This window comes from Leucoraja erinacea, chromosome 4 (assembly GCF_028641065.1).
Source record: "Leucoraja erinacea ecotype New England chromosome 4, Leri_hhj_1, whole genome shotgun sequence".
NCBI lineage: Eukaryota > Metazoa > Chordata > Chondrichthyes > Rajiformes > Rajidae > Leucoraja > Leucoraja erinaceus.
In genome coordinates this window covers 56,439,489-56,466,999 of record NC_073380.1, presented here as the reverse complement: position 1 = coordinate 56,466,999, position 27,511 = coordinate 56,439,489, and the positions used below count along the sequence as shown (strand labels likewise).

At 41.5% G+C, this 27,511-nt stretch overlaps 1 protein-coding gene across 6 annotated transcripts in view; it reads right to left on the bottom strand.

Moving 5' to 3' along the window:
- LOC129696443 (intermembrane lipid transfer protein VPS13B-like) overlaps positions 1 to 27,511 on the bottom strand; it is an 811,841-nt gene that overhangs the window by 170,219 nt on the left and 614,111 nt on the right. For all 6 annotated transcript variants that reach the window (XM_055634334.1, XM_055634333.1, XM_055634338.1 and 3 more), the window contains exons 31-33: positions 20,533 to 20,736; positions 12,717 to 12,843; positions 9,298 to 9,441 (exon numbers count right to left, since the gene is read on the bottom strand). In XM_055634334.1, coding sequence (XP_055490309.1) covers positions 9,298 to 9,441; positions 12,717 to 12,843; positions 20,533 to 20,736 — 475 coding nt within the window. The remainder of the gene's footprint in view (positions 1 to 9,297; positions 9,442 to 12,716; positions 12,844 to 20,532; positions 20,737 to 27,511) is intronic.

Below are 27,511 nucleotides of genomic sequence, written 5' to 3'. Positions count from 1 at the left end.
TTCTAGAGGGGTGATAGTAGTATACCTCTATCAAATGGCAGCAGAAACCCAATTTTGGGTAGTGAATGGAACCCAAGCTCAGAACAAAGAATACTTTGTACTGTTGCAAGCACAATCTATCTCCACCCTCTGGGGGAAAATAACCAAAATTCTCCACTGTGATGCAATTTTATTTTCATACCAGCAATTCTTGTGGCTTTTTTTGTGAGTAAGAACAACAAAATTATGGACAATTCCACACAGCAGTCTTGAAGACCCATGGAGTCTGGATTTGGAACTGCCAATGTTAACATCACATGGATCCTTTGTAGCCAGCGAAAGCAAAGCTTTTATCTCCAACAGTCCAGCTGTATTAGAACTTGTACCACAGAGATGAAAATACAAAAGAGAATCAACAGCATTGACTTAATTGCTTGCTTGGCATACTTTAAAATTTAGTAGCAAGTTGCTGCTTTTCTCTGCTTTAGTGAATACATCTACATTTTTTTTTAAAAAGCTGTGCCCAGTGGATAGTTTATGCAATCACACAGGCTTAGGCTTTCCACTATTAAGGGTGGCACAGTGGCACAGCGGTAAAGCTGCTGCCTTATGCCCCAGTCCCATTTAGGAAACCTGAGCGGAAACCTCTAGAGACTTTGCGCCCCACCCAAGGTTTCCGTGCGGTTCCCGGAGGTTATTGTCAGTCTCCCTAATGGTCGAAAGTGGTTTCCGCTTCTTCTATGTTCCGGCGATTATTTCCAAAAATTCAAAACCGGCTGCGACTAAAAATTGGTTGTCGTTTTAAAAATCAGTAATTTTTTAGTTGAAGCCGGTTGCGATGCTAATTGAAGGTGTTGCCGGAGGTTGCAGGTGGTTGCTGGAGGTTGCAGGTAGTGGAAGGTAAGACCTTTTTTTCACCCAGTTTTATTCCACCAGGGAGGTCTTAAGTGGACTAAGCTTAGTTATTGGGACTGATCGCATTTGAATCTCGTGTTTCTTTTTGGCAAGCTAACAAAACAACGCTGTATCTCTAAACTAAACTAAACTCTGACTCCATCTATATTTAATGCTACCTCAGAAAAGCAGCCAACATAATCAAAGACATCCCACCCTGATCATTCCTTCTTCTCCCCACTCCCACCCGGCAAAAGGTACAGTTGCTTGAAAGCACGCAACACCAGACTCAGAAACTTCCCCTCTGTTATCAGGACATTGAACGGTACTTCCTTAGGAAGCTAATATCTGTAATGTCCACCTCTCCCCCAATGGGCTTTAACTGTGGAAATTATGCATTACAATGCTGATAAGTGTAGCCTGCACTGTGTATCTTCCCCTTTGCTCTATCTATTTTACTTGAGTTTGATTTGATTGCATTTATGTATTGGATATCTGATTTGTTTGGATAGCATGCAAAACAAAGCTTTTCACTGTACTTTGGTATAAGTCGCAATAAGAAACCTACACCTAATTCAAAGGGATAAAACAATTTGACAAACTGAATTAATAAATTGGGGGATACATACTCACCTCTTCCTCCCAACTAGTTCTGTCTAAGCATAAAAGAATGAGCTAACTAAATTGAATTAAATTAAATAGTTGGAACAGAATTTTTTACATTCGTCAAATTTTATACAAACTATATATATGGATTTGCTTGATCAAATGTCACTGGCTACTGCTTTCCATAAAGTATTATACATATGCTAAGGAGTTTATTTCTTACAGTATAAAAAAATATAAAATGACTGCATGATCTTGAACAAATTTTAGCGGAAATAAAAAGTGTTTGATAATATCCTAGAGTTTAGGATAGATCCCTACAGATCAAGCAAATGACGATGCGACCCCTCTAGAGAGCGCCAATACACAGAGAATTACACAAACGGAAAGAGGATGGAGTGTCTGCAGATGAGGACATTTTATGACCATTGTCTTTAAAAGCAGAAATGTCAAATTTAATGTACTTCAAGATAGCAGTTGCAGAGCTAAACGTCTGCAGAATAATGAACGCCAGCAGCTGTCTCGACACCTTTAACTATAAATACAAGCTACAGCCTTAACACTAACACAGTTAGATCCTGACATCAGGTGCTGTCGGTGCGGAGTTTGTACATTCTCACTGTGGGTCTTCTCCGGGTGCTCGAATTTATTCCCACGTTCCAAAGATATGCGGGTTTGCAGGCGAATTGGCTTCTTTAAATTGTCCCTAGCGTGTAGGATGCGAAACTGGTGGAACTAGTGTATGGATGATCAATGGTCGACATGGACTCAGTGGGCCAAAGGGTCTGTTTCCACACTGTATCCCTAAATTAAACTAAACTACACTGTTTCAGGAATGATAATGCAAAGATAGGCCTCTTTTCGATAAGACTATCACTTCACTTTGATGTTAAAAAAATGCCATTAAGTAAAAGTACTTTTATAAACAAATGGATGGCAGAAAGGCTATTACCACTAGACCAATATACTTGACCATCTTGTGTCGTGCTTGTGAACTGTAAAGGATAAAAGGCACTGAGTGAAGCTTATGATAAGTAGATTACATTATTGATTGATTGAAAGATACAGAATAGAAACAGGTCCTTTGGCCTAGGAATTTTATGAGAATGTTGCCATGAGGGATTGAGCTATAGAGAGAGGTTGAGCAAGCTGGGACAAAGAGGGACCCGGCGTGGGGGGCTGCCAAGATCAAAGGGGAGGCTGACGAGATGGGAAGGGGACAAAGAGACCAACAATACTTAAGGAATACTTTTTGTAACTTTGTCGATGCCATTGTGGCGACTCTTTTGTGTACTTTGCATTTAAAAACAAAGAATATCACTGTACCTAGGTACATGTGACAATAAAGTATCATCGTCATCTTCATCATCGTTGGAGTGGAGGAAGATGTGGGGTGATCTCAATTAATCATAATTTGCATGTTGGTGGAACCAAAATTCCCAATAGAATCTCCTAAGAGAAATAAGCTACTTCTCACATGTGCCTGAAACTACAGAAATGTTTTGAATATCTAATTTCTGAATCAATCTAGACCTGGTGAAACAAAAGATTTATCTTTTGAGATATGCTATTCATAACATTCACTGATCTGTAACAATACTAAATTCTGAAATTAATCAGTCAGAATTACATACATCCATTCCCATGTTTCTCAAATGTCTGTTTTGGAAGAAGTAACAATCAATCTTTCAGCGGTTCATTGCTGTATTTTTCCCCTGTAGTAGTTCTGATATTGTTGATTTGGAATCTGACGCCAACCAGACAGCCCAGAGACCAGACCATGTCAAGCAAGGGCATTGTTCATAAGTTGTAGGAGCAGACTTAGGCCATTCGACCCATCAAGTCTACTCCGCCATTCAATCATGGCTAATCTATATTTCCCTCTCAAACCCATTGTCATGCCTTTTCCCCATAATCCTTGACACCCTTACAAATCAAGAACCTTAATTTCACCTTAAACATATCCATTTACTTGGCCACAGCCTTCTTTGGCAATGAAGTTCACAGATTTAGCACCCTTTAACTAAAGAAATTCCCCTAATCTCCTTTCTAAATGTACGTCCTTTTATTCTGAGGCTATGGCCTCTTGTCCTAGTCTCTCCCCCTAGTGGAAACAACCTCTCCACATCCACTCTATCCTGGCCTTTCACTATTCAGTAAGCAGGTGAGAGAACATGGGCGAGTTTTTGTCAAGCAGATGGTTGGAACAATGTCTAGAGATAAGAGCAATAGGTGTGAGATAGGTTTGAAGAGTTGCAGATTGTGAAACCAGGAGGGGAAAGTAGCAGGAGGGGGTAGGGGAGGGGTGGAGCGGAAAAAATAGGTGGAAGCCCAGAAAAGTGGTGGGTGGATGGGGGAGAAAGAGAGGGAGGGGTTGTGGAGGAGAATAGCGGGTGGGAGGGGGGTGAAACCAGATGGGCTTCAGAACTACTCAGTAATTTCATGGTCACAATCTTTAATCCTAAAATGTTATTTCTCTCAATGTTTTAAGTTACTGGATTAATATCGAAAGACCTGATCAACTGATTCTAAATACACTTATTCAAGCCTCAAGTTTAAACCATTTAATGTTTAAGATATTTATAGGATAGTATTTATAGTATGTATGCTCCATTGGCAATGTCATTTATTGGCTATCACTATTGACTATTACATTGGCTGAGCACTGTGCTAATTCTCCTTGCTCCCATCAGGCAGAAGATTCATGCATGAACATATCAGATAGTGCAATAGAGAAAATAAACAAAGTGCGGAATACAGTCATAGAGAAAGTGCAGATAAAAAGGTGCAATGGCCACAGTGGAGTAGACTGGAAGAATGGTAACACATCCTTAGAATCTGAGTGCTCTGTTCAAGAGTCTAACGGCAGAGAAGCTATTCTTGAATCTGGTTGAACTTGCTTTCAATGCCTGGTGGGAGAGGGGAAAGAACGCTGTGAGTGAGCTTCTTTTCCAAGGCTGCGTGAAATTTAAATGGCGTCGTTGCCATGGTGGGTGGTGTGCATGAGGGGCATGGGTGTCCACAATTCTGAGCAGACTCTAAGGGCACACAACCTTCTCCTATTTCTTGCGTTCTTATGGCAGTGGAAAAAGGAAAGGCTATGATTAGGTGCTTGCAGCAGGAGAGAATGAATGGCAAAAATGTTAATGGTACAAGCAGCAATGTTTAGAAAGTGAATCGGAAAAGACTACTTGAAATTACCACATTTAAGTTGAGACATCTTGGAGATCAGAATTAAAAATGTAAGAACAACTCAACTTAAATTATTCTCCTATGTGTAGTTTAGAAAACTCTAACATACATAGTCAGAAGGTAGAGTGCATTTCAGCTTATGTTGCAATTTGAAGCAATTGTGGAAGTCAATACTTAAAATTACATCATTCCTTTGTGTTTGATTGGATGTGCATTTAGCACATCAAGAACCATTTGACATATTTAACACCAACATTTCAAATTGGAGAGTTATCCAGTCTGAAGAAGGGTCCGGCCCAAAAGGCCACCCATCCATTTTCGCAGAGATGCTGCCTGACCGGCTGAGTTATTCCAGCATTTTGTGTGAGCACATCTTAGCTATCTACCTCAATAACTTGCTGAATTATTTAGCCGACAATACTTTTGTGAAAATAAATACTTTGTCTGATTTTGTCCAGTGAGTTTAACAGACGAGGCTGTTCGCTGGAGAACATGGATAGGTGCCGACAGGTGACCTGCTGACTCACTTAAGCACTTTGTGTCTTTGTGTGTATTAACCAGCATTTGCAGTTCCTTGTTTCTACATGGAACGAGTGTGAATGGGTGATTGGTGGTTGCATGGGAGGTGGGCGGAAGGGTCTGTTTCCATGCTGTATCTCTAAATAAAAACTGAGCAGGTCAGGTCCGGAGTACATGAATAGACTACCTTTTGGGTTGGGACTCATTCTAATAGGGAGGAGAAAGCTGGAAGGGAGTGAGGGTGGGAAAAAGTCAGGCAAGTGATAGGTGGATACAGTTGAAGGGAGTTCATGGCAGATGGACGAAAAGTGGCAAAGAAGAAAGAGCTGGGTACAAAAGTATCTTTCATGACTGTGCAATGCCTCAAAAATCCTCTACACCCAATGAAACAATGTCAGGATGTCGGAATTCAGCAGCTATTCTTCACACAGCAAGCTTCCAATGGCAGCAAACAACCACTGTGCAGATTATCTGATTTTTAAAGTGCTGACAGAGGAATAAATCTTGGCGATAGACTTTCCCATTCTTCTTCAGAGTGGGTGTTTAGAGCATCCAAGTTTTGATTTCATTGGGCAAAACAGTTCACTTAGTCAGTGTGATTTATTTTCGCTGCCAAGGACTTGAGTGGAATAGATCAGGTAAACACCCAGGGTCTCTTGCCCAGAGAAGGGGAATTGAGAACCAGGGGACACAGGTTGAAGGTGAGGGAAGAAAGATTTAATAGAAAACTGAAGGGTAACCTTTTCACACAGGTGGGTGTATGGAACAAGCTGCCGGAGGAGATAGTTAAGGCAGGTACTATCACAACATTTAAGACACATTGAAACAGGTGCATAGATAGGACAGGTTTAGAGGAATATTGGCCAAATGCAGGCAATGGGACTAGTGTAGATGGGACATGTTGGTTGGTGTGGGCGTTGGGCCAAAGGGCCTGCTTCCACGCTGTATAACTCCAAAAGTTATTTATTACAGAAAATTAATTTGGTATATTTCTGAAACTAAAGGCAAGCTTTAAAAAACTATTTGTTGCAAATGACAAGTAGTTCAAAGTAAGAAAACATGCACTGAAACAATAATATTTAAATGAGCACTAAAATGTGACAGATATATTTTGTTGATTGACAAAAGGCGAAGTTTTCATGCTTCTATCCTTCAAAATACTTCTCCTTTTCAATTAAAGTTCAACACCATAATCCATGGATCATATTGGTGTGAACTGCCCAGCTACAGTATATCCCCAGTTGTTTTCTGGCTTCCAAAAGAAAACCATATACATAGCATGAAATGGTAATATAATATTCTGCAAGGCATAATCTGTGTTATTCTTTTTTTTTTTAAATGTCAGCTATAGTGTAAGAGACCATAGTTTACCTCTGAGCTCCATACATCAGTTGTCCCTAATGTGATCACATTTCTATTTGAACACTCAATTGGGATCTCCTTTGTTGAATGTAGAATGTGTTGGCTTTTGCAAAGCTGGCAACCAGTTTTCATGTGACTTGAAGATAGACACAAAGTGCAGAAGTAACTCTGCGGATCAGGCAGCATCTCTGGGGAGAAAGGATGATGTTTCGGGTCGTGTCAGTCTGAAGAAGGGTCCCGACCAAAACGTCACCCATCCTTTCACTCAAGAGATGCTGCCTGACCCACTGAGTTACTCCAGCACTGTTGTTTCTATCTTCGGTATAAATTAGCATATGTAGCTCCTTTCTACCCACATCATGTGACTCGAGACCTTCTAGCCACAGGCAAATAACATTGTGGTTGAAGTTCTTTCATGATTCTTGGTGTAACGTGAATCATAAACAGTAACACAGAGCAGATGGGCTGAATGGTCTGTTTCTACATTGTAAATTCTACCTAACTGATGGACTACAATGGGTATGTAAGAACTGCAGATGCTGGTTTACACCGAAGATAGACACAAAATGCTGGAGTAACTCAGCAGGTCAGGCGGCATCTCTGGAGAAAAGGAATAGGTAATGTTTCGGCTCAAGACCTTTCTTCAGACCACAATGGTATGGGATTGTTCTTTATGCAACTCTGATAACCCCTTGCATAGTGTATATTATGTTATGGGACAGCTTCTTTCCCTCTGTTATCAGACTTCTGACCGGTCCTTCCAAAAGTTCGAATACATTCCCAATTCTGCAAGCCAACTCATTGCGGACAGTGTTAATATTACCAACGATCTGTTGTGGACCAAATACATTGAATCGACAACCAAGAAGGCATATCAATGCCTCTACTTCCATAGGAGATGGAGGAAATTCAACATGTCTCCAATGACTTACAAACTTCTACAGATGCACCATAGAAAGCATACTGTCAGGTGGCATCACAGCTTGCTTTGTGAACACACTCTGTCCAAGATCGCAAGAAATTGCAGAGGATTGTGAATCTAGACAAGTACATTACACAGACCAGACTTCTCACCATTGACTCCTTCTACGCTTTACGGTCTCGGAAAAAGCCGCCAACATAATTAAAGACTTGTCCCGCTCCAGTCATTCTGCTCCCATCAGACAGAAGCTTGATAATGCGCACCACCAGACCCAGGAACAGCTTCCTCCGTCTGTTACAGACTTCTGAACAGTCCTGCCATAAGCGAGGGTGCTGCCTGATTCACCTCTAACCCATTGTGGATATTAGACATTGTCTAACTGATGCATTACAACATCCATTAGGTATGTTACAAAACTTACCTTCAGTGGCGCTGCAGTTCTGCCACTGGCCGTGTGCGCGAATTTGGCGCCTTTGAGAGGGTGCAGGTTTAAAATGCCGTTTTCACCTGCCTGTTGAAGTCGATCTTTGTCAGGCTGTTTAGCTGCTGAAGAATAATCGCTCCGACTTGCGTTTTATCAACTTTTTTAAAAACATCGCTGGATAATTTAATAGCAGGAGTAAAATAAAAATCGACTTCTAAAGCCGTCAACACCGACAATGGGACAGATCTCACGTACGGGACAAAGCAAGGTATGCCGTTTATTTTTACATATAAACGTGCTTCTTAGGATTCCTTTAATCAAATTTTTACGTTGCGAAAAGCTGATTTAGGCCCCATACAAACCGGCAGTGTTTTTCCTACCGATATGGGGTATAAATTCACCGCAAATGCAACATTCCAATCGATCACGTTCCACAAAATCCCACTCGCAAGATGATTTAAATGCCCATTAATTTACGGGAATTAAACACTAAATTCCTTCCATTTGGCCTATAAATTAATGACAATGAGATTTAAAAATCATGTTATATTGTGAATTCTTGTGTGAATGTTATTTGGACACTTAGGCTATTTAAAAATGTTAACCTTTTCTTAAGAAATGGATAGATGTTTAGATCTAGTAATTGAATTTTGTAATTAGCTACAATTAGGTAATTAACTAATTATATGCTTTAATTTCAGGTCATCCAAGTAATATTGTTTCATATTTGTTTCAGAATGCTTCAATCTACAATAACTGAACATTTCATTCAATTCTCTTAATTTTTAAGAAAGTTATGGGCTTTTGACTGTCCTCGATCACAGCTTTCGTGTTAAGTCAATGGAAAAACAATAGGGAACAAGATGCTAATTTCCGAGTATGAAAATGGCCATAACTTTTTAAATACTGAAGCTATGAAAGTGAATTAGGTGTCAAATTAATCTTCTTTTTGTGCTTTATCCGATGGGATAAATTGCAGACTGGAATTTTAAAATCTCAATATTTTGTAACATTGCTACATCCATCATGAGCTTTTCATTGTGACAATAATAAATCTAAACTTAAATATTAAAACTTTTTCTCTGGAACTGTTACCCCACGGTGCTGAGAAACAATATTCTGCACTGGTATCTTGCTCTTCGCTCTACCTTTTGAACTTGTGTTTGGCTTGATAGTATTCATATCATGTATTTTCTGATTTGATTGAATAGCATGCAAATAAAAGTTTTTCACTGTACCTCGGTACATGCAACAATAATAAACCACAACCCAAGCCTATTTTTAATGTAATTATTTGGTCTTTATCTTTGCATTTGATTTACCTTTTCCTCCCTGGAAATTGTAAGTAAAAAATTGGAACAAGAATGTGAAAGCAAATTCAAATCAGGTCTGAGATTACCTCCGATGGTTGGTCCGACACTTCCACTCCAAGCATATTGGCTTGTACTAGTTGCTGCAAGAGTTGTACTTGAGCTACGCTGAGGAAAAAGTCCAGACTTGTGGTGACATTGACTTCCAGTGAATGGCCGCACACTATTATCTCCTGCAATGGAATTAGACATAAATTAGACTTTGAATCATAGAGTAATACAGCATGGAAACAGGCCCTTCGGCCTAACTTGGTCATGCCGACAAAGGTGCTGATCCCATCTACGCTGGTCCCACCTGCACGCGTTTGGCCCAAACCCCTCTAAACCAGGGGTCGGCAACCTACTGCCCCCCAGGCTGAACGCGGCCCGTAACCCAAAATCATCCAGCCCGTAGGCGTATTTTTTTCCGTAATCATCCAGCCCGCAGAATTCCATCATCTCCGGTACCTCCCGGAAGCGGCGCCCAGACGCGGTGACGCAAGGAGGCCTGCGCTGGCGGCCGCAATGGCAAAGCCGCCGAACGCTGGGTTCTGGCTGAACAGCATCCTGCGCTAAGCTGCCGGCATGGCCGCGCACCTTCTGTGTCTGGGCTTCACTGTCAGAATCAGGGTTATTAATAGGCCGGGGATGAGTGAGTGTGAGTATTTGAGCCACCGCCTTCAGGACAGGCCAAGGCAATGGTCCGTAGATACACCATGTTCGTGAGCGCCCGTAACTAGGGGCCAGTGCTCCGGGTGGCGTCCTCGAAGGGGCGGGATCTATGTGAACACGTGATTTGATGCCTGCCATCCGGGGCGGGATCAATGTGTACACGTGATAGATGTGGCCCGCCATCCGCTCACAGACATGCGTCCCGACCCCTATGCAGAACAAGTTTGCTGACCCCTGCTCTAAACCTTTCCTATCATGGACTTAACCCAAACCTGTTCAAATTTAGTTTAGTTATTACAGTTGGAGATACAGTGTGGAAACAGGCCCTTCAGCCCACAAAGACCACTCCGACAGTTCAATCCTACACACAAGGGGCAATTTACAGAAGCCAATTAACCTAAAAACTGCACATCTTGCACCTGGTGAAAGCCCACGTGGTCACAGAGAAAATGCACAAACTCCATACAGACAGTGCTAGTAGTCAGGATCGAACCCGGGTCTGTGGAGCTGAAAGGTAGTAACTCTACCACTGCAGCACGTGCCATCCTCTTTTATAAGTCGTTAAAGTACCTGCCTCAACTGCCTCCTCCAGCAGCTCGTTCCACAAACCCACCACCCTCTGTGTGAAAATAAACCATCCCTTTGGCTCCTATTAAATATTTCCTCTCTCACCTTAAACCTATGTCCTCTGGTTATTGGTTCTTCTACCCTAGACAAAGACTGTGCATTCACCCTATCTAGTCCCCTCATGATCTTATACATCTCTATAAGATCACCCCTCAGCCATGAATTACAGCCCTTAATTACAACCTGTCTTCCTGTACAATGGAATCATATAACAATTTCAGGACAAGAATACCCAAAATTAAAGTCACGTGCACATGTGACACCTATACTATGTAACAAATCCTAAGTCACATAAGTCAGACAGCTGCTAATTCATAGAAAGTGGTATCAGACCCTGGGGCTATAATTACACAGCAAGGGAGCACATTCATCTGCTGAGTTCTTCTGTCCACTCTATTTTTATGCTCAAGATTCCAACAATTGTGGGCACCATTATCTGCTCTTGAAAAGGAGGCGCAGTCCTCTTTCTTACAGCTTGGCTTACTTCCCAACCAATTGTTCAAGCGCTTTTGATTGTAACATGCGCCTTAATTTAGTTCAACAAAGAAACTGACAAGTTATTAAAGAACCATTATCTGCAGAAAGATGTGCTGGCTGTGGAGAGGGTCCAGAGGGGGTTCACAAGAATGATCCCAGGAATGACCTGGGACCTGTACTCGCTGGACTGAAGAATGAGGGGGGGAACTCATTGAAAAGTACAGAATAGTGAAAGGCTTGGTTAGAGTGAATGTGGAGAGGATGTTTCCACTGGTGGGAGAGTCTAGGACTAGAGGCCATAGAAATAAAGGACGTTATTTTAGGAAGGAGATGAAGTGTAATTTCTTTAGTCAGAGGGTGGTGAATCTGTGGAATTATTTGCCACAGAAGGGTGTGGAAGCCAGTCTGTGGATATATTTAAGATAGATTCTTGATTTGTATGGGTGTCAGAGGTTATGGGGAGAAGACAGGAGAATGTGTTTAGCAGGGAGAGATAGATCAGCCATGATTGAATGGCAGAGCAGACTTGATGGGCCGAATGGCCTAATTCTGCTCCTGTCACTTATGACCTTATGAACATCTGCAGTTTCTTCTGCCTTCATGTACCCACCATAGATCTGGAATTCTTAATAATCTTATCCAACAACAATTGCCCAACCTCGATGTTTTTAAAAATTTAATTATTCCCCTCACATCTCTGACCCTCTCAATCTCACTTCTTTTTTAAGGAAGCAATATCATATTGCAACATTCCCTTAGGTAGTTTCCACTTTCTAAGAGCAAAAGAGATTCTATGTGAAGTGAACTGAACAAGATTAGAACTACCCTCACAAACAAAACACTCGACTGACAACAACTTCTTATGTGTGGCAGCATTAATTCTTTTTTTTAAACAATTTGTATTTAGGTGTCTCATTGGTAAAATTTTGTACAAGTTCACAGTAACATTAACAAATAAAACATGATATCATGCCACACAGAGGGATCTCAGGACAAATTAATAAAAATGATTTCAGCTGTAGGAAGAGAAATAGAGAGGTTGTGAGTAGAATTGGAGAGCTTTGAGCCCAAGCAGCTGTGGAAATGGACACCAATGGTCAAACAACCTAAATCAGGCATAACCAATGGTGCAGAATTAGAAAAGCACCAATGGTTTAGGGGATCAGAGAGGAAACAACTTTAGTAGATGGAGAATCTTGATCATCTTAGATGGCAAATAAACAATTTATCATGCCTAAATTAATAACTTTTTTAATTGAACATTTGACACTGGGCCTGTACTCGCTGGAGGCTAGAAGGATGAGGGGATACCTCATTGAAACTTCCCGAATAGTGAAAGGCCCGGGTTGGGTGGATGTGGAGAGGATGTTTCTACTAGTGGGAGAGTCTAGGATCAGAGGGCACAGACTCAATAGAAGGATGTTCCTTTAGAAAGGAGATGAGGAGGAATATCTTTAGTCAGAGGGTGGTGAATCCGGAGAATTAATTGCAACAGATGGCAATTTGGTCCGTCATTTGGTATTTTTAAAGCGGAAATTGACAGGTTCGTGATTAGGTGTCAAAGGTCACAGGGATAAGGCAGGAGAATGGGGTTGAGAACAAAAGATAGATTGAATGGCAGAGTAGACTCAATGGGCTGAATGGCCTGATTCCGCTCCAATTACTTATGAACAAGAAAATTGACATTACCAACCTCAGTCTGTGCGTTATCAGGTGAGAGTTGTTTTTTGAACAGAATGGCAGGGGCAGCTGTTATCCGCACAGTGAAATCCGTCAAAATTGGAGTTAAAATGGCTCTTCGCTCTTGGTGACGTCGAATACTGAGTAGAAAGAGAAATAATAACAGCATATTATTAGTCTTTTGCGTAAGCTTGCAGTTGTGGCTGGTGCTGTAAGGCAGCATCTCCACCACTGGGAAAATTATACAGTAACTCAGTTCAGTTTTAAGTAATTCAATCAGATAGTTGACCAACCTTTGCTAACATCGCATAACCATATCACAGATTGAGTCTGAAGAAGAGTGCCCACCTGAAACGTCACCTATCCCTGTTCTCCAAGGATGCGGCCTGACCTGCTGAGTTACTCCAGCACTTTCTGTCTTTTTTCACATTTTAATAACGTAGGTCTAGTTTAATTTATGAGTAAGAAAGAACTGCAGATGCTGGTTAAAATCAAAGGTAGACACAAAATGCTGGAGTAACTCAGTAGGACGGGCAGCATTTCTAGAGAGAAGGAATGGATGACGTTTCTGAAGAAGACCCAAAACGTCACCCATTCCTTCTCTCCGGAGATGCTGCTTGTCCTGCTGAGTTACTCCAGCATTTTGTGTCTACCTTCTAGTTTAGTTTAGTTTAGTTTTGTTGCGCACTAACCAGTAGGCAACGTTGCCTATCTCCTTCGCTCCATAGATGCTGCTGCACCCGCTGAGTTTCTCCAGCATTTTTGTGTACCGGCAGAAAGACTACACTTGATTACAATCGAGCCATCCACATTGTACAGACACATGATAATGGGGATAACGAATAGTGCAAGATAAGGTCCACCAAAATTCCTATTAAAGACAGTCCGAGGGTCTCCAATGAGGTAGATGGTAGCTCAGAACTGCTCTCTTGTTGTTGATGAAATGATCCAGTTGCCTGATAATAGATGAGAAAAAAGCTGTCCCTGAATCTGGAGGTGTGCGTTTTTACACTTCTGTGCCTCTTGCCTGGTGGGAGAGGGGAGAGGATGGAGTGACCGGGGAGTATTCTTGACCCATAAACAGTGATGCAAAGACATTTAATTTCTCCCCAGAATTGTCCTCACTTTGGTGTTGCTGTTGCGTTTCCTGAGACCTGAACTCCCCAGGTATCTTCCCCAGCAACTGCAGGAGATGCCACATCTGTCCCTACACCTCCTCCCTTGACTCTGTTCAGGAACACAAAGTGCTGGAGCATGTCTGGAGAAAATGGATAGGCAACATATGAAGTTGAGAAGGGTCCCGACCCAAAACGGCACCAGTACTGTTCTATGTTTTATACTTGGTCTTTTCCCCTATTTACCGTTCCAAAAATCACCCAGTCTTCTGAATTATTCATACTAAAATTCAGTCTCAAGACAGTCAAACAAAATAAATTCATGTTATTCAGGAAAACATATGTCCAATTTTCTCAATCCAGAAAAGGAATGTGGTATGACGAAAGCCACAGGGAATAATTCAGAAACAGAGGAAGTTCAACAGAAGATAAGCAATCTGTTTCCTTTTTTGTGGAAATCCAGAACTTGGGGGAATCCACGGTTTAAAAATATGACATTATTCACTTGGAATTGAGGCAATATTTATTCTCTCAGAGTGTCTTGAGTCTTTGGAACACTTCTGAATATTTTAAGATAGAGAATTGACAAGCAAGAGGAGGTGAAAGGTTGACATGGTCTGAGATTGAGTTTAGTTTATTGAGGCTGAATGCTGTTAAAGACTAGAGGGCGGAGCTTTCAGGTGAGAAGGGCAACGTTGAAGATATACGCGGGGCAAGTTATTTTTTAAGAGATTGGCGGGTGCCTGGAAGGTGCACTGGGAATGAGGTGGAAGCCTATTTAAACGGTGGCATTTAAGAGTCTTTTATATAGGCACATGGATATGCAGGGAATTAAGGGATATGGATTACGTGAAGGCAGATGAGATCAGATTACCTTGGAATCATGTTCGGCATCGACATTATGGCCTGAAGGACCACTTCCTGTGCTGTACTGTTCTATGTAAGAATGTTTGTGTCTATCTTCTGTACTGTTCTATATTTTATAAATTGCAGGGTAGGTTTAAGAAGGCAAGTGACCATCTCCGACCTCCAGCGCCAGAGACCCAGGTTCGATCCTGACTACGGGCTGCTGTCCATACAGAGTTTGTACATTTCCCTGTGACCGCATGGATTTTTTTCTGGCTGCTCTGGTTTCCTCCCACACACCAAAGACGTACCGGTTTGTAAGTTAATTGGCTTCGGTAAAATTGTAAATTGTCTCTAGCATGTAGGATAGTACAAATGTGCGGGGATCGCTGGTAGGCGTGGACTCGTTGGGCTGAAGGGCCTGTTTCCAAGCTGTATCTCTAAACTAAACTTCTTGTTCATACATTTGTTTGTTTGTGTCTCTCAGTTGAGTTTCTCCTGAAGATTAAAGTATTTATTATGAAAATAAAAAGGATTTGTTTTTTCTTGTAGAATAATTTGAATCTTTAGTCATAACCCATAATCAAAGGCTGATGATATGGGGCAGACCTAAATTATTTGTGTTTATGTATTTTAAAATGAGACATTAAACAGAGGACTTGTGTGCTCCACATCAAAATCTCACTGTACTATTTTGAAGATAAACAGGGGACATCCCAAGGTGCCCTGGAAAACATTTTACCCTTTAATTAATATCAATAAAAACAGATTACCTCATCTTAGTTTAATTTAGTTTACTGTCACGTGTACCGAGGCGCAGTTAAAAACATTTGTTGCATGTTAACCAGTCAGCGGAAAGACAATACATGATTACAATCAAGCCATCCACAGTGTACAGATACATGAGGGAATAACGTTTAGTGCAAGATAAAATCCAGTAAATTCCGATTAAAGTCGTGTTACAGAAATACAAGAATTCCTCATTGACCGTCTAACATCTCATTGCCAACTCTAGTTTTATGTTGAGAAAGAAACAGCAGATGTTGGTGTTCAAAAAAAAGCTAGAAGGTGCTGGAGTAACTCAGCAGGTCAGGCAGCATCTCTGGAGAGCATGGATGGGTTACATTTTGGTTCGGAACCACTGTTCAGACTGTTTTTTGTGAATTTCTGCAATTGCATCAGACTATTATTTTTTGCAACAATTATCTTTTGGCGAATTGGCATTTTTGTGCTTTTTCTTTTAAAAATTCTTGCAAGTAATTATTTGGGCAGCCCAGTGGTGCATCAGTACAGTTACTGCCTTAAAGCACCAGAGACATGGGTTTGATCCTGTAAGTTATCCCAAGTGTGCAGGATAGAGCTAGTGTATAGGGTGATCTCTGGTCGGAGTGGACTCGGTGGACCGAAGGGCCTGTTTCCGTAGTGTATCTCGAAAGTCTAAATAGAACCAGTAAGGTTAAAATCTGCATCATAAAGTGTCAGTGAGTGATTACTGCTTTTGAAAAAAAAAACCCTAAAGTCCTCTTTAATTAATGATCTCCCATACCAAGGCCAATTGGGGTGCTTTAACATGCTATTTGCAGCAGCATTTTACATTCAGTTATTCATTTAAACTCAGCCAATATTTTAAGATCCGAATTTGGTGGTGGCGTTGAGCTTCTCTCAGTCAGCCCACCAGATGGTACCAGTAAAGTAAGCACTGAACAACTTAGTTTGCTAATCCCAGATTCATGGCAGGATTTCCAAGGGTCCTTACACCATAAGATTTGAATTAGTTTACTTGAATTTCATAACAATTTAGCTGCCGATGTAAAAACAGATCTTTCTTTTCATCTGCAAAGTGGAATCTAAGATGCACTTCTGAAGCATGTCGGGCTTGATAAAAGGAAGGGATTGTAAGTCCTGTATAACAAAGAATTCCGAGACCTCCTTTGGGAGGAACTTCGGAAGAGATCTGAGTACAGTTCTATCTGCATGCCAAGTCAAATAGAACTGGTCCATAACCACCATATGAAGCTTACTGACACTCCTTCTTGGTTGAACTGCCCCAGGCCCAAGTCTTCTTCTGTGCCAATTCCCCATAGCACTAAAAATCTCAAATCTTTGGTAAACACATCTATATCTCCTTATTAAACCTCGAATGTTTTAGCGATCACAGTCTTCAAGGGCATAGAATTCCAAAGATTCATCACCCCCAATGTGCAAATAACTCATAAAAAGCTGTCAGCTAAATAGCTATATAGGCTATATTTACTTTAGACTTTCGCAATACAGTGCGGAAACAGGTCCTGAGCCCACTAAGTCCGTGCTGACCAGTGATATCCCGTACACTAGCACTATCCTACACACTAGGGACAACTTACAATTTTGCCAAACCCTACAAACCTGTGTCTTTGGAGTATGGGAGAAAATCGATGCAGTCATAGGGAGAATGTACAAACTCCGTACGGACAGCACCAGTAGTTCTGATCAAACCCAAGTCTCTGGCGCTGCAAGGCAGCAACTCTACCACTGCACCATTGTGCTGCCCTGCTCGGACATTATTACTTGCCAGAGCAAGTAATACTAGCAATGATGCAAGAGCATTATTACTTATTCAGAAGGGGAATGCGGCTGAAAATGCCTCCGTAAAAATGCCAGCTAAAGGGATACAGATTTCATGCGTACCTCTTTACAATAATTGAAAATCAGTTATCACAATCATTTCTTGGTCAGTCAGTCAGCTAGTACTTAAACTCAGCTTATGCAAACATGTCACAGACTTAAAGATAAACACACAGTTCCGCTTTGGGGTAAAAGGGGTTAATAATAACACACCAAGAATATTTCCTCACAAATGTATATCCCATGATAGCCCCTAATACAACATCCTGATGTTGACATGCATATGCCTCCAGAACTTATGAATGGAAGACATATATGTGAACAAAGGGACTTGAAAATAAATATTCTGGGTAAGTGTCGCATCAGTTGCTAGAAATGTAGGCATTAACACCAACAACTGGACTGAAACCCCAGCAATAGTCAGCTCTGGCCAGGATTTATTTAGATGTGATGCACTCTTGTTAACGTATTAATTTACAAGTCATGACCATCACTCTTCATGGCTTCCTACTATTATCGTTCTAATGGAACTAATTTACATTTGGTTTTATCTTGGTAATGCATTTCCTGTGCCAAAATTACTGAAATAGCATTCCAATCCACCGTCTAATCTTTTCCAAACCTAAACAGTGAGTGATGAGAGGAAGGCACCTTCTAACCCCACTGTTTGATCATTCCACCCCTCGCAGAAGACCACCTGTGGTTTGTTTTTTCAAACTACATGTCCAGAATATATACAATTACAAATGCTTTCAACTTATTCCTACATAACGTTCTCAGACGAACTTTAATTTGATGGCAGTTGTTGAACGGTGAACCCCAAAAAATTAACCCATAAAATGCCCATAAATGTAAATCTTCACCATGAACATTTACTTAATTGCTGACAGGTCCATAGTTGGGCAGTGTTTGAAGGAAAAGGCAGAGTGCCATAAAGCTGAAAATACAAAAATCTGCTTTACAATGCAACTTTAGAGGCCACATCTGCTCCAATTTAAAACAATAGAAGTAATCGGCTTAGATTATTTGTGGTCAGAGTAGGGGAGCCATTAGGCTCAGGTCACGGGTGGCTCCTGTGTGTTACTGACCCTGATTCCCAGGCAGGGGTTAAAGTTCAAGCAGATCCTCAAACCCTCTGAAGCAAACGAAAACTTTGGGAGAAACAAAAGACACAAAGTGCTGTAGTAACTCAACGAGTCAGGCAGCATCTCTGGAGAATGTGGATAGGTAATTTATTTAAGAGGGAGTTATTTATTTAAGAGGGAGTTAGATGTGGCCCTTGTGGCTAAGGGGATCAGGGGGTATGGAGAGAAGGCAGGTACGGGATACTGAGTTGGATGATCAGCCATGATCATATTGAATGGCGGTGCAGGCTCGAAGGGCCGAATGGCCTACTCCTGCACCTAATTTCTATGTTTCTATGTTTCTATGTAATGTTTCAGGTTGAAACCCTTATAGAGTCAAAGATTCATGCAGTGAGGAAACAGGCCCTTCGGCCCAACTTGCCCACATGGACCAACATGCCCCATCTACACTAGTCCCACCAGCCTGTGTTTTGGCCCATATCCCTCCAAACCTGTCCTATCCATGTGCCTGTCCAAATGTTTTTAAATGTTGCAATAGCACCTGCCTCAATTACCTCCTCCGGCATCATCTCATTCCATACAAGCACCATCCTTTATATGAAAAAGTCACCCCTCAGGTTCCTATTAAATCTTTCCTTCTTCACTTTAAATCTATGTCCTCTGGTTTTTGATTCCCCTACTCTGGGCAAGAGACTTTCCAGGTTTCCCAATCTATTCTTCTCATGATTTTGTACACCTCTATAAGATCACCCGTCATCCTTGTATCCAATTACCTGTCCAAATGTTTTTTAAACCTTGCAGTAGTACCTGCTAAACGCTGTGATAGTACCTGCAAACCTGTTCTACACTGAAGCATTCTTCAGGCTGGGAGAGAAATATCTTTGGGGATTGTGAATGATTTGTGTAGAATTGACAAACATTTTCAAACTCTGTCCCTGATTCAGATTCAGATTCAGATTCAATTTTAATTGTTATTGTCAGTGTACAGTACAGAGACAACGAAATGCATGTCTGAAAGTTAAAAGAAAATTGAATCTGCCTGTAAGTAATGTAGAATGAGATTTTCACATTTTGACCATTCAAATCAGATTTAATGGTGGTTTCATGGGATGAGGGGTTTAATGACTGAAAATTGATACTCATGGGAACAAGGAACTGCAGATGCTGGAAAACCTGAGTAAATCGCAAAGTACTGGAGTAACTCAGCGGGTCCGACAGCATCTCTGTAATGCAAGGACTGGCGGCATTTCGGGTTTGGATCCTTCTTCAGAGGGGATAGATCTGAGATAGCCAATGGAGAGTTCCGCATAATACCTTTTCATGCAGTACTTGGTCAGATCCAAAATATCCACACTGACAAGAGAACGGTCGTGACCTACCATCCGTCTTATTGGAAACCTTTGGCCTGTCTTTAATCAGAGTTTACTGGACGTTATCTTGCACTGAATGTTATTCCCTTTATCCTGCATCTGTACACTGTGGACAGCTGAATTGTAATCGTGTACAGACTTTTCGCAAAGTAGATAGCATGCATCAAAAAAGCTTTTCACTGTACCTCAGTACATGTGACAATAATAAACAAAACTACAGTAAATTTCGGGATAATGGACCACTGTATAGCGGATAACAGGATCGAGGCTCCCGTTGCACGGCTACACACCGTTAGGTTATCCCATGTGTTGGCGCCACGTGGCGGGAGCTTCTGGTTGCGGGAGCAGAGAGAGCGAGCAGCATGAAGATGGCGAGCTGCACGAAGACGGGTCAGTACCCAGCGCACCGCGTGGCGGTCAGGGGCCCTGCGGCCGGCTGGTTTAGCCCCCCCCCCCCCCCACACAACGTAGCGATTCTTCCCACTCGGTCTTGGGCTATACTACACCCCCATCGCTCTGTGATAGTGGACAATCGGCAATAGACACCATCCCCCACCCCACTGGTGGTCCGTTATTGCAGGGTTTACTGCACACTTTATGAGAAGGGAGTGTAAGCTTTGCTTGGGAGGACTTGATTCAGCCAACATCAGATTAATTTGGCAATGGTAATTGTAATTGTCCCTAGTCTGTAGGATAGTGCAGGTGTACCGATCGCTGGTCGGCGGGGAATCAATAGGCCGAAGGTCATGTTTCCACGCTGTATCTCTAAACTAAACTAACACAAAACTATATCCCAAGGACTCACTTACCTGCTGGCCATGTTCCATTCCAGTGCTGGGTTCTGATAATTCCTTTCATTTTCTGTGCAAAGTCCTCCTTTGCTAACTTCCTTTTCAGGCTTCAGCTGATCCCACAGGGCTGTTCCGATGGTAATAGACTGCAGATCAATCTGGTACTGTCTGTCTTCCACTTCAGATCCTGGGTCTCGCAGAATTCCCAAATTCAAAGCTCTCCTGCGAAAAAAGATACCAGTGAACATTCCATCTCCATGTAGCAGGAACTGCAGATGCTGGTTTACACCGAAGATAAGACACAAAATGCTGGAGAAACTCCGAGAAAAGGAATAGGTGACTTTTTGGGCCGAGACCTTTCTTCAGATCTGACTCTCAGTCCTAAGGACGGTCTCGACCTGAAACATCACCTGCTCCTTTTATCCAGAGATGCTGCCCGACCCGCTGAGTTACTCCGGCATCTTGTGTCAACATTCTATCGCTGTCCAAATATTTAAGTGCTTCAATAAAGTGTGTAAAGGAAACAATCAAACTAAAAATCCCAACGGTGAAGGTAGTTAAGGAATGCAATATAATATTCATCGATAAAGTGGACAATCATTTCTAGAAATTGGATTGATTTCCACCTAATTCCAATAATCAGACAATAATATGACTTTGATGTATACAGTGTTTTGTCTATGGTCGTTGTTTGTTCTTTTGCACTATGTATTGTTGGTGAGATTTGTGATTTGTGATGTGGTATGGATGCACTTTATTATGGTGATCTGTGTTATTAGTGGTATGTAACTAAAGCAGTGTACCATCATGTACCAAACCCAAATACCACCAACCCTGGTTGCGTGGCAAATAAAGATTCTATTCTATTCTATTCTATTTTCCATTTGTAAATCAAGAGATGTCTTGCACAGATCGGATCATGCACATAATTGTTTCAGAGTTGCAGGTTGGCCTCAAACTTCTGGGTGCGATTCCCCCAAAAAAAAATCTTTGGCTGGTGAAAGACACGCAGTTAATCACATAATATCACACTTCTTCCACTGCCTGCAAACATTGGATCTTTTAGGGAAATATAGTCTGTCGTAAAAAAAACAGGGGCACGAGGTTGTGTTCAGGAATGTGAAGGTGATAAGAAGATCAACAGTCGCATTGAGGTCCCATAAAAAGCATCGAGCAATGTCACCTTTCAACATAGACACAAGGAATTGCAGTTGCTGGCTTATGGTAAACAAATACGCTAAATGCTGGAGTAATTCATTAGATAAGGTGGCTTCTCTGAAGAACATGGATTGATGACGTTTCTCCAGACTGATTGTGATGGGAGGGAGAGAAAGCTGGAAGAGAGGAGGGGCAGGACAAAGCCTTGGCAAAAACTCATCTCCCACCAGGCTTTGTTCTGCCCCTGATAGACACAAAGTGCTGGAATTACTCAGTGGGTCAGGCAGCATCTGTGGAGAAAAAGAACGTTTCGAGTCAGGGTCCTTTGTCAGACTCTGTTCTGCCCCTCCTCTCTTCCAGCTTTCTCCGCCCGATCCCTCCTACAATTACACTGAAGAAGGGTCCATACCCAAAACGTCACCTGTCCATGTTCTCTGGAGATGCTGCCTGACCGACTGAGTTACACCATCACTTTGTGTCAGTTTTCACTGATGAAGTCAGTTACATCATTCAGTGAATGCAATTTGCTTTTTAAGTCCACAATGAGCTGCACAAAGCAATTAGTCTCTCCAGCTCATTGTGGCTTTGGGCTGTTAATGGTACTAGGGTTGATCAGACCAATTCATTTTGTGGCATATGTGGAGGACGGTTCCAGACACACTGGAGAAGACCGCACTCTGCAATATTGTCCTTTATTCTCCTGGCAGCTTTTATTGCTGCTGTGTTGTGCTGTGCTGCCAATGTGCTGACTTATCATGCAGTGTTGCAGCAGCTGCAAATTCTCATGCAACTCCAGACAGAAACCACACCATAGTCGCAAAGTACAGAACATTTAAGTTTATGTTTAAGTACATTATAGTCACGTTTGGTTTTTAGTTTTAGAGATACAGCACAGAAACAGGCCCTTCGGCCCATCAAGTCTGCGCTGACCAGCGATCAACGCGCACATTAACACTATCCCACGCACTCTAGGGACAATTTACAATTTTACCAAGCCAATTAACCTACAAACCTGGACGTCTTTGGAGTGTGGGAGGAAACTGGAGCTCCCGGGGAAAACCCACGCAGATCATGGGGAGAACATACAAACTCCACACAGACAGCACATAGTCAGGATCGAACCCGGGTCCCTAACGCTGTTAGACAGCAGCTCTATTACTGTGCCGTATTTTTTTTTAATTTATTTTTTTTGATTATGTGCAATAACCCATACTGTATATAGGAATCCTATTTATTCACTCTATTCATCCATTGTCTTTTTATAGATATTTATATAGCGCCGCAGAACTGTGCACCTTATCCCCCCCCCCCCCCTTTTTGTTTTGTTTTTGATTAATTACATGTCTGCACTGAGTAGGAGCTGCTTTTAATCTCATTGTACATGTGTATAGTGACAATAAAATGGCATTCATTCATTCATTCACCCATGTACCAAAGCAGTGAAAAGCTTTGTTTTGCATCCAAACTGACCAGATAGAGAGATTCAGTCTGAAGAAGGGTCCTGACCCGAAACGTCACTCATCGTTTTTCTCCAGAGATGCTGCCTGACCTGCTGAGTTACTCCAGCACTTTGTGTCTATCTTTGGGATTTGCAAATTAAACAAAATGTCCTAATGGTATGAAGCCCTATTATAGTCCTAATATCTTAGCTATTAATCAGCAACTGCAGTTCTTGTCCACATGTTTCAACATGTTTCTATGTTGCTCGTAACATATCACCTAATATTGTAAAAAAACATCTGGAGATCTAGGTGGGCATTAGCACTATCCACAACATATGTTCAACACATCACAAGAGGGTGCATTTCAATTTTCAAGCATATATGCCTGAAATTATCACTGCATGCACTTCATACCATTAGGACTTTTTGTTTAATTTGCAAATTCCCAGTTTACAACTGTACAAAAAGGATTTTGTTTATAAAATACCAGTCCATAAATATTTCATAAATATTCCAAGATGTGTTTAACATTCCATAAACTAAGAATGTTTCACTCATTTCCTCAGGTGATCCCATTACAAGGATGATATCATTTAGTTTAGAACAAGACTGTATTATGTTTAGACGTTAGGAAATAGGAAATAGACACATTGATAAGTCAATCAGTCATACAGTACGTTCAATTGATTAAAAAGATATATAATTAGAAAAGATTGATCAAAATTAACCAGAAATTTAATTTTCTGTCTCCCCCTGCTGAGCTTCCAGTCGATATGAAGCAATGACTTGCTTTTCCATTTTCTCTTCCATGCCTGGAAAACTGGTCCAAGTTGAATTGTTAACAAAGGAGGACTCAATTCCTGCAGATCAAATTATCTTTGGTGGTTATGGCAACCTGGTTGTTATGTTAAAAGGACTCATAGTAACTCAACAGTTGAGACTATGGAGAACATCGACATAACGTTTCAGGTCGGGACCATTCAGGTTGGGGCATGTTGGTCGGTGTGGGCAAGTTGGGCCAAAGTGCCTGTTTCCACACTGTATAACTATGACTCTATGGCGGGTCGCCCTCCGCTGTTTCTTGGCAGGGTTTCTCGTGGCAGCAAACAGCACACTTCAGTTGCTTCATCCAGTTTTCACTGCACTCACCTGTGCTTTGTAAGACAGCAACTCTACCGCTGCACCACTGTCTCACCCCTTAAGGGTAAGAGTAAATGAGGGTGACAAAAGTTACGGGGAGAAGGCAGGAGAATGGGGTTGAAGGAGAAAAATAGATTGGCCATGATTGAATGGTGGACTTGACTCAATAGACTGAATGGCCAAATTCTGTTCCAATGTCTGATGCCCTTATGGTGTTACACACAAGTAGCACAATACATCAAATGGGACCTACTTACAAGAGGATAAAAACATGTTTTTAACATCATGAAAGATGACCAGTTGTCCTTTCTGGTCTATGCCACTTCCCAACAGAGCAATCCTATCAGTTGCCACTTAAACCACCAACATCTTTGTGATCTGGGAGGAAACCAAAGCATCCAGAAAACACGTGGTTACAGCGAGAACATACAAATTCCATACAAATGACAAGTGAGGTCACAACTGAATCCAAGTCGCTGATGCCATGAATGTGTGCCAAGAAAATGCGGTATGGCACATATCCAAACATATATGCTTCCTATGCACCTAGAACCGGAACCTATTTTAATATCCTATGCTAAGTATATGACCCTGTCAGCATGGGCATTTTGGCAGAAGAGCCTTTGCTGCATAACTGTATGGCTCTATGAAATTGGTTATATCTCCATTCTACATTTTGCTCTGACTAATGTATTTTCTTCCTTGACCATGTGGACACAGTAATCCCATACTTGTGCTGTGAAGAAATAATTAAACATTACCAGTGTTAACAAGATCCACTTGAATTGATCTCAAAGGAAATGAGAGAGCCATTAATAATTCTAAAGAAGAAATTAAAGTGTTACTCTATTTCCCATCTAATATTGTACAGGTGTATTTATATAACAGATGGCTCTATTTACATATAAGCACATAGCTTGAATTTCACACTCACATATGGATTTTGCTGCTTAGACACAGTCCATAGATCAAAATCTTTGGGGAATAATTATAACTAATTCAAGCTTGTGCATATCTGTAGCTGGCTGATCATTGGGTATTAAACTGCAACTTACTAGACCAAGGGTCTTGCAGTCAACCATGTACTCTGGAACCCGAACAAAGGTGGCTTTATTCTCAATTGTTTAAATAATGGTTAGTTTTTAAAATTTGACCCTAAGCAACAACATTTGCAAGATTTATTAGTTCTGTCTTGTGCAATTATCCAGCATAAGTATTTAACGAAACAGTTATATATTTTAATTGCTCTTTAGCCATACTCCCAGGTAACGCAGGAACAGCAATATCAACAATTATCATTTCATCATTTATCATGTATCAATTTTTTGTTATAACACCATTAATCTCTGAGCTAGGTTCCAATAAACGGTGACCATTGAAAAGGCAGTATACTCTACGAAAGTTATTTAAAACTATAATTTCCTACGATGGCAGTGTACAGGAAGGCACCATCATTTGGCCACTCAATCTTGGTTAACATGAACGTCAGGGGCCAACAATAGGAATCTGAACGTGGAAAATCAGAGAGGTTTGCCTTCTCCTGCCACATCAGAAATATGCATAAAGGAAAAGTTGACTGGTTTAAGAAAACATTCTTGAATAAAATCTATGTAGATTACAAGTGTTTCACATGAGTTCTAAACTACAATGTCATTCTTTTACCTTAATTTAGTTCCGAGACACAGCAGCGGTACAACTGCAGCCTCACAGTGCCAGAGACAAGGGTTCAATCCTGTCTATGGGTGCTGCCTGTGCGGAGTTTGTACGTTCTCCCTGTGACCATGTGAATTTACATCGGGTGCTCCGGTTTCCTCCCACATCCCAAAGACAGGCAGGTTTTAGGTTAATTGACATCTGTACAGTGTGTAGAATGCGAAAGTGGGTGGGATAACATAGAACCAGTTTATGGAGTGATCCATGATCGGTGTGGACTGTTTTCACACTGTATCTCTAAAATAAAACAAAGATACAGCATGGAAACAGGCCCTTCGGCCCACTGAGCTCACGCAGACCATTGGTCACCCGCTCACACTGGTTCTGTGCATCCTATTTTCCCATCCACTCCCTACACATCTTTGGGATGTGAGAGGAAACCGGAACAGTTGGTGGAAACCTGTGCAGTCACAGTGAGAGCATGCAAACCATAGTCTCTGGCAATGTTAGGCAGCAGCTGTACCACTGTGCCACCATACCGCCTTAATACCTTTTAAGGCACTATCATATTTGTGCCTTACTGAATTTACTGATAACCATTGTATATTTATAACATTGAGTTATAGTACTCGTCGGTGAAGGGAAATAATGTGTCCTTGTCTAATTTTACAAACCTTCAATAAGCTTCTCTGTTTCAGCACAAAACATTATTGTTCAGTGTTTCCCTAGAGTTGAATTTACCTATGGTTCAGGTTTAGGTTTATGAAAAAGAGTTTTGACACTAAGTGTCACCCATTCCTTCTCTCCTTCCTTCTGTCCCCTTGTGTTACTCCAGCATTTTGGGTCTATCTTAGATTTATTAATGTCATGTGTACCAAGATACAGTGAGCAGATTTGTTTTGTGTGCTATCCAAACAGATCCGATATGCCAGAGATAAATACAATCAAGTCAAGCTCAAGTACAAATGGTAGCGCAAAAGGGAAGATGCAGAGTGTAGAATATAGTGTAGTTCTCTGCATTTCCATAGATGAAGTCCAATGTCCTCAATTGGGTAGAGGTAAATCGGACAGTACCCTAGCTTATGGAATGACCATTCAGAAGCCTGATAACAGAAGGGAAGAAGCGTTCCCTGTGTCTGGTAATGCATGCTTTCAGACTTCTGTAACTTCTGTAACTACTCGCTAGACACGAGGAGGGAGCAATGACCGGGGTGGGACAAGTCTTTGACTATAACATAAAATGCTGGAGTAACTCAGCGGGTCAGGCAGCATCTCTGAGGAACATTGATAGGTGACATTTCAGGTCGGGACCCTTCTTCACTCTTCAGGATCACTTACTTCAGAATCTTCCATTCATTCCTTCTTCTCCCCACTCCTATCAGGCAGAAGATACAAAAGCTTGAAAGCATGTACCGTCAGATTCAAGAACAACTCCTTCCCACACAGTTATCAGACTACTGAATAGTCCTCTCATAAGCTAAGGGTGTAGTTCCAATCTCTCAGCCTCCCACACTGTGGTCCATGTACTTTTTTTGCATCTGCACTTGCTTTGGCGCTGTAACACTATATGTTATAACTACATTCTGCACTGGTTATTTTTTTCT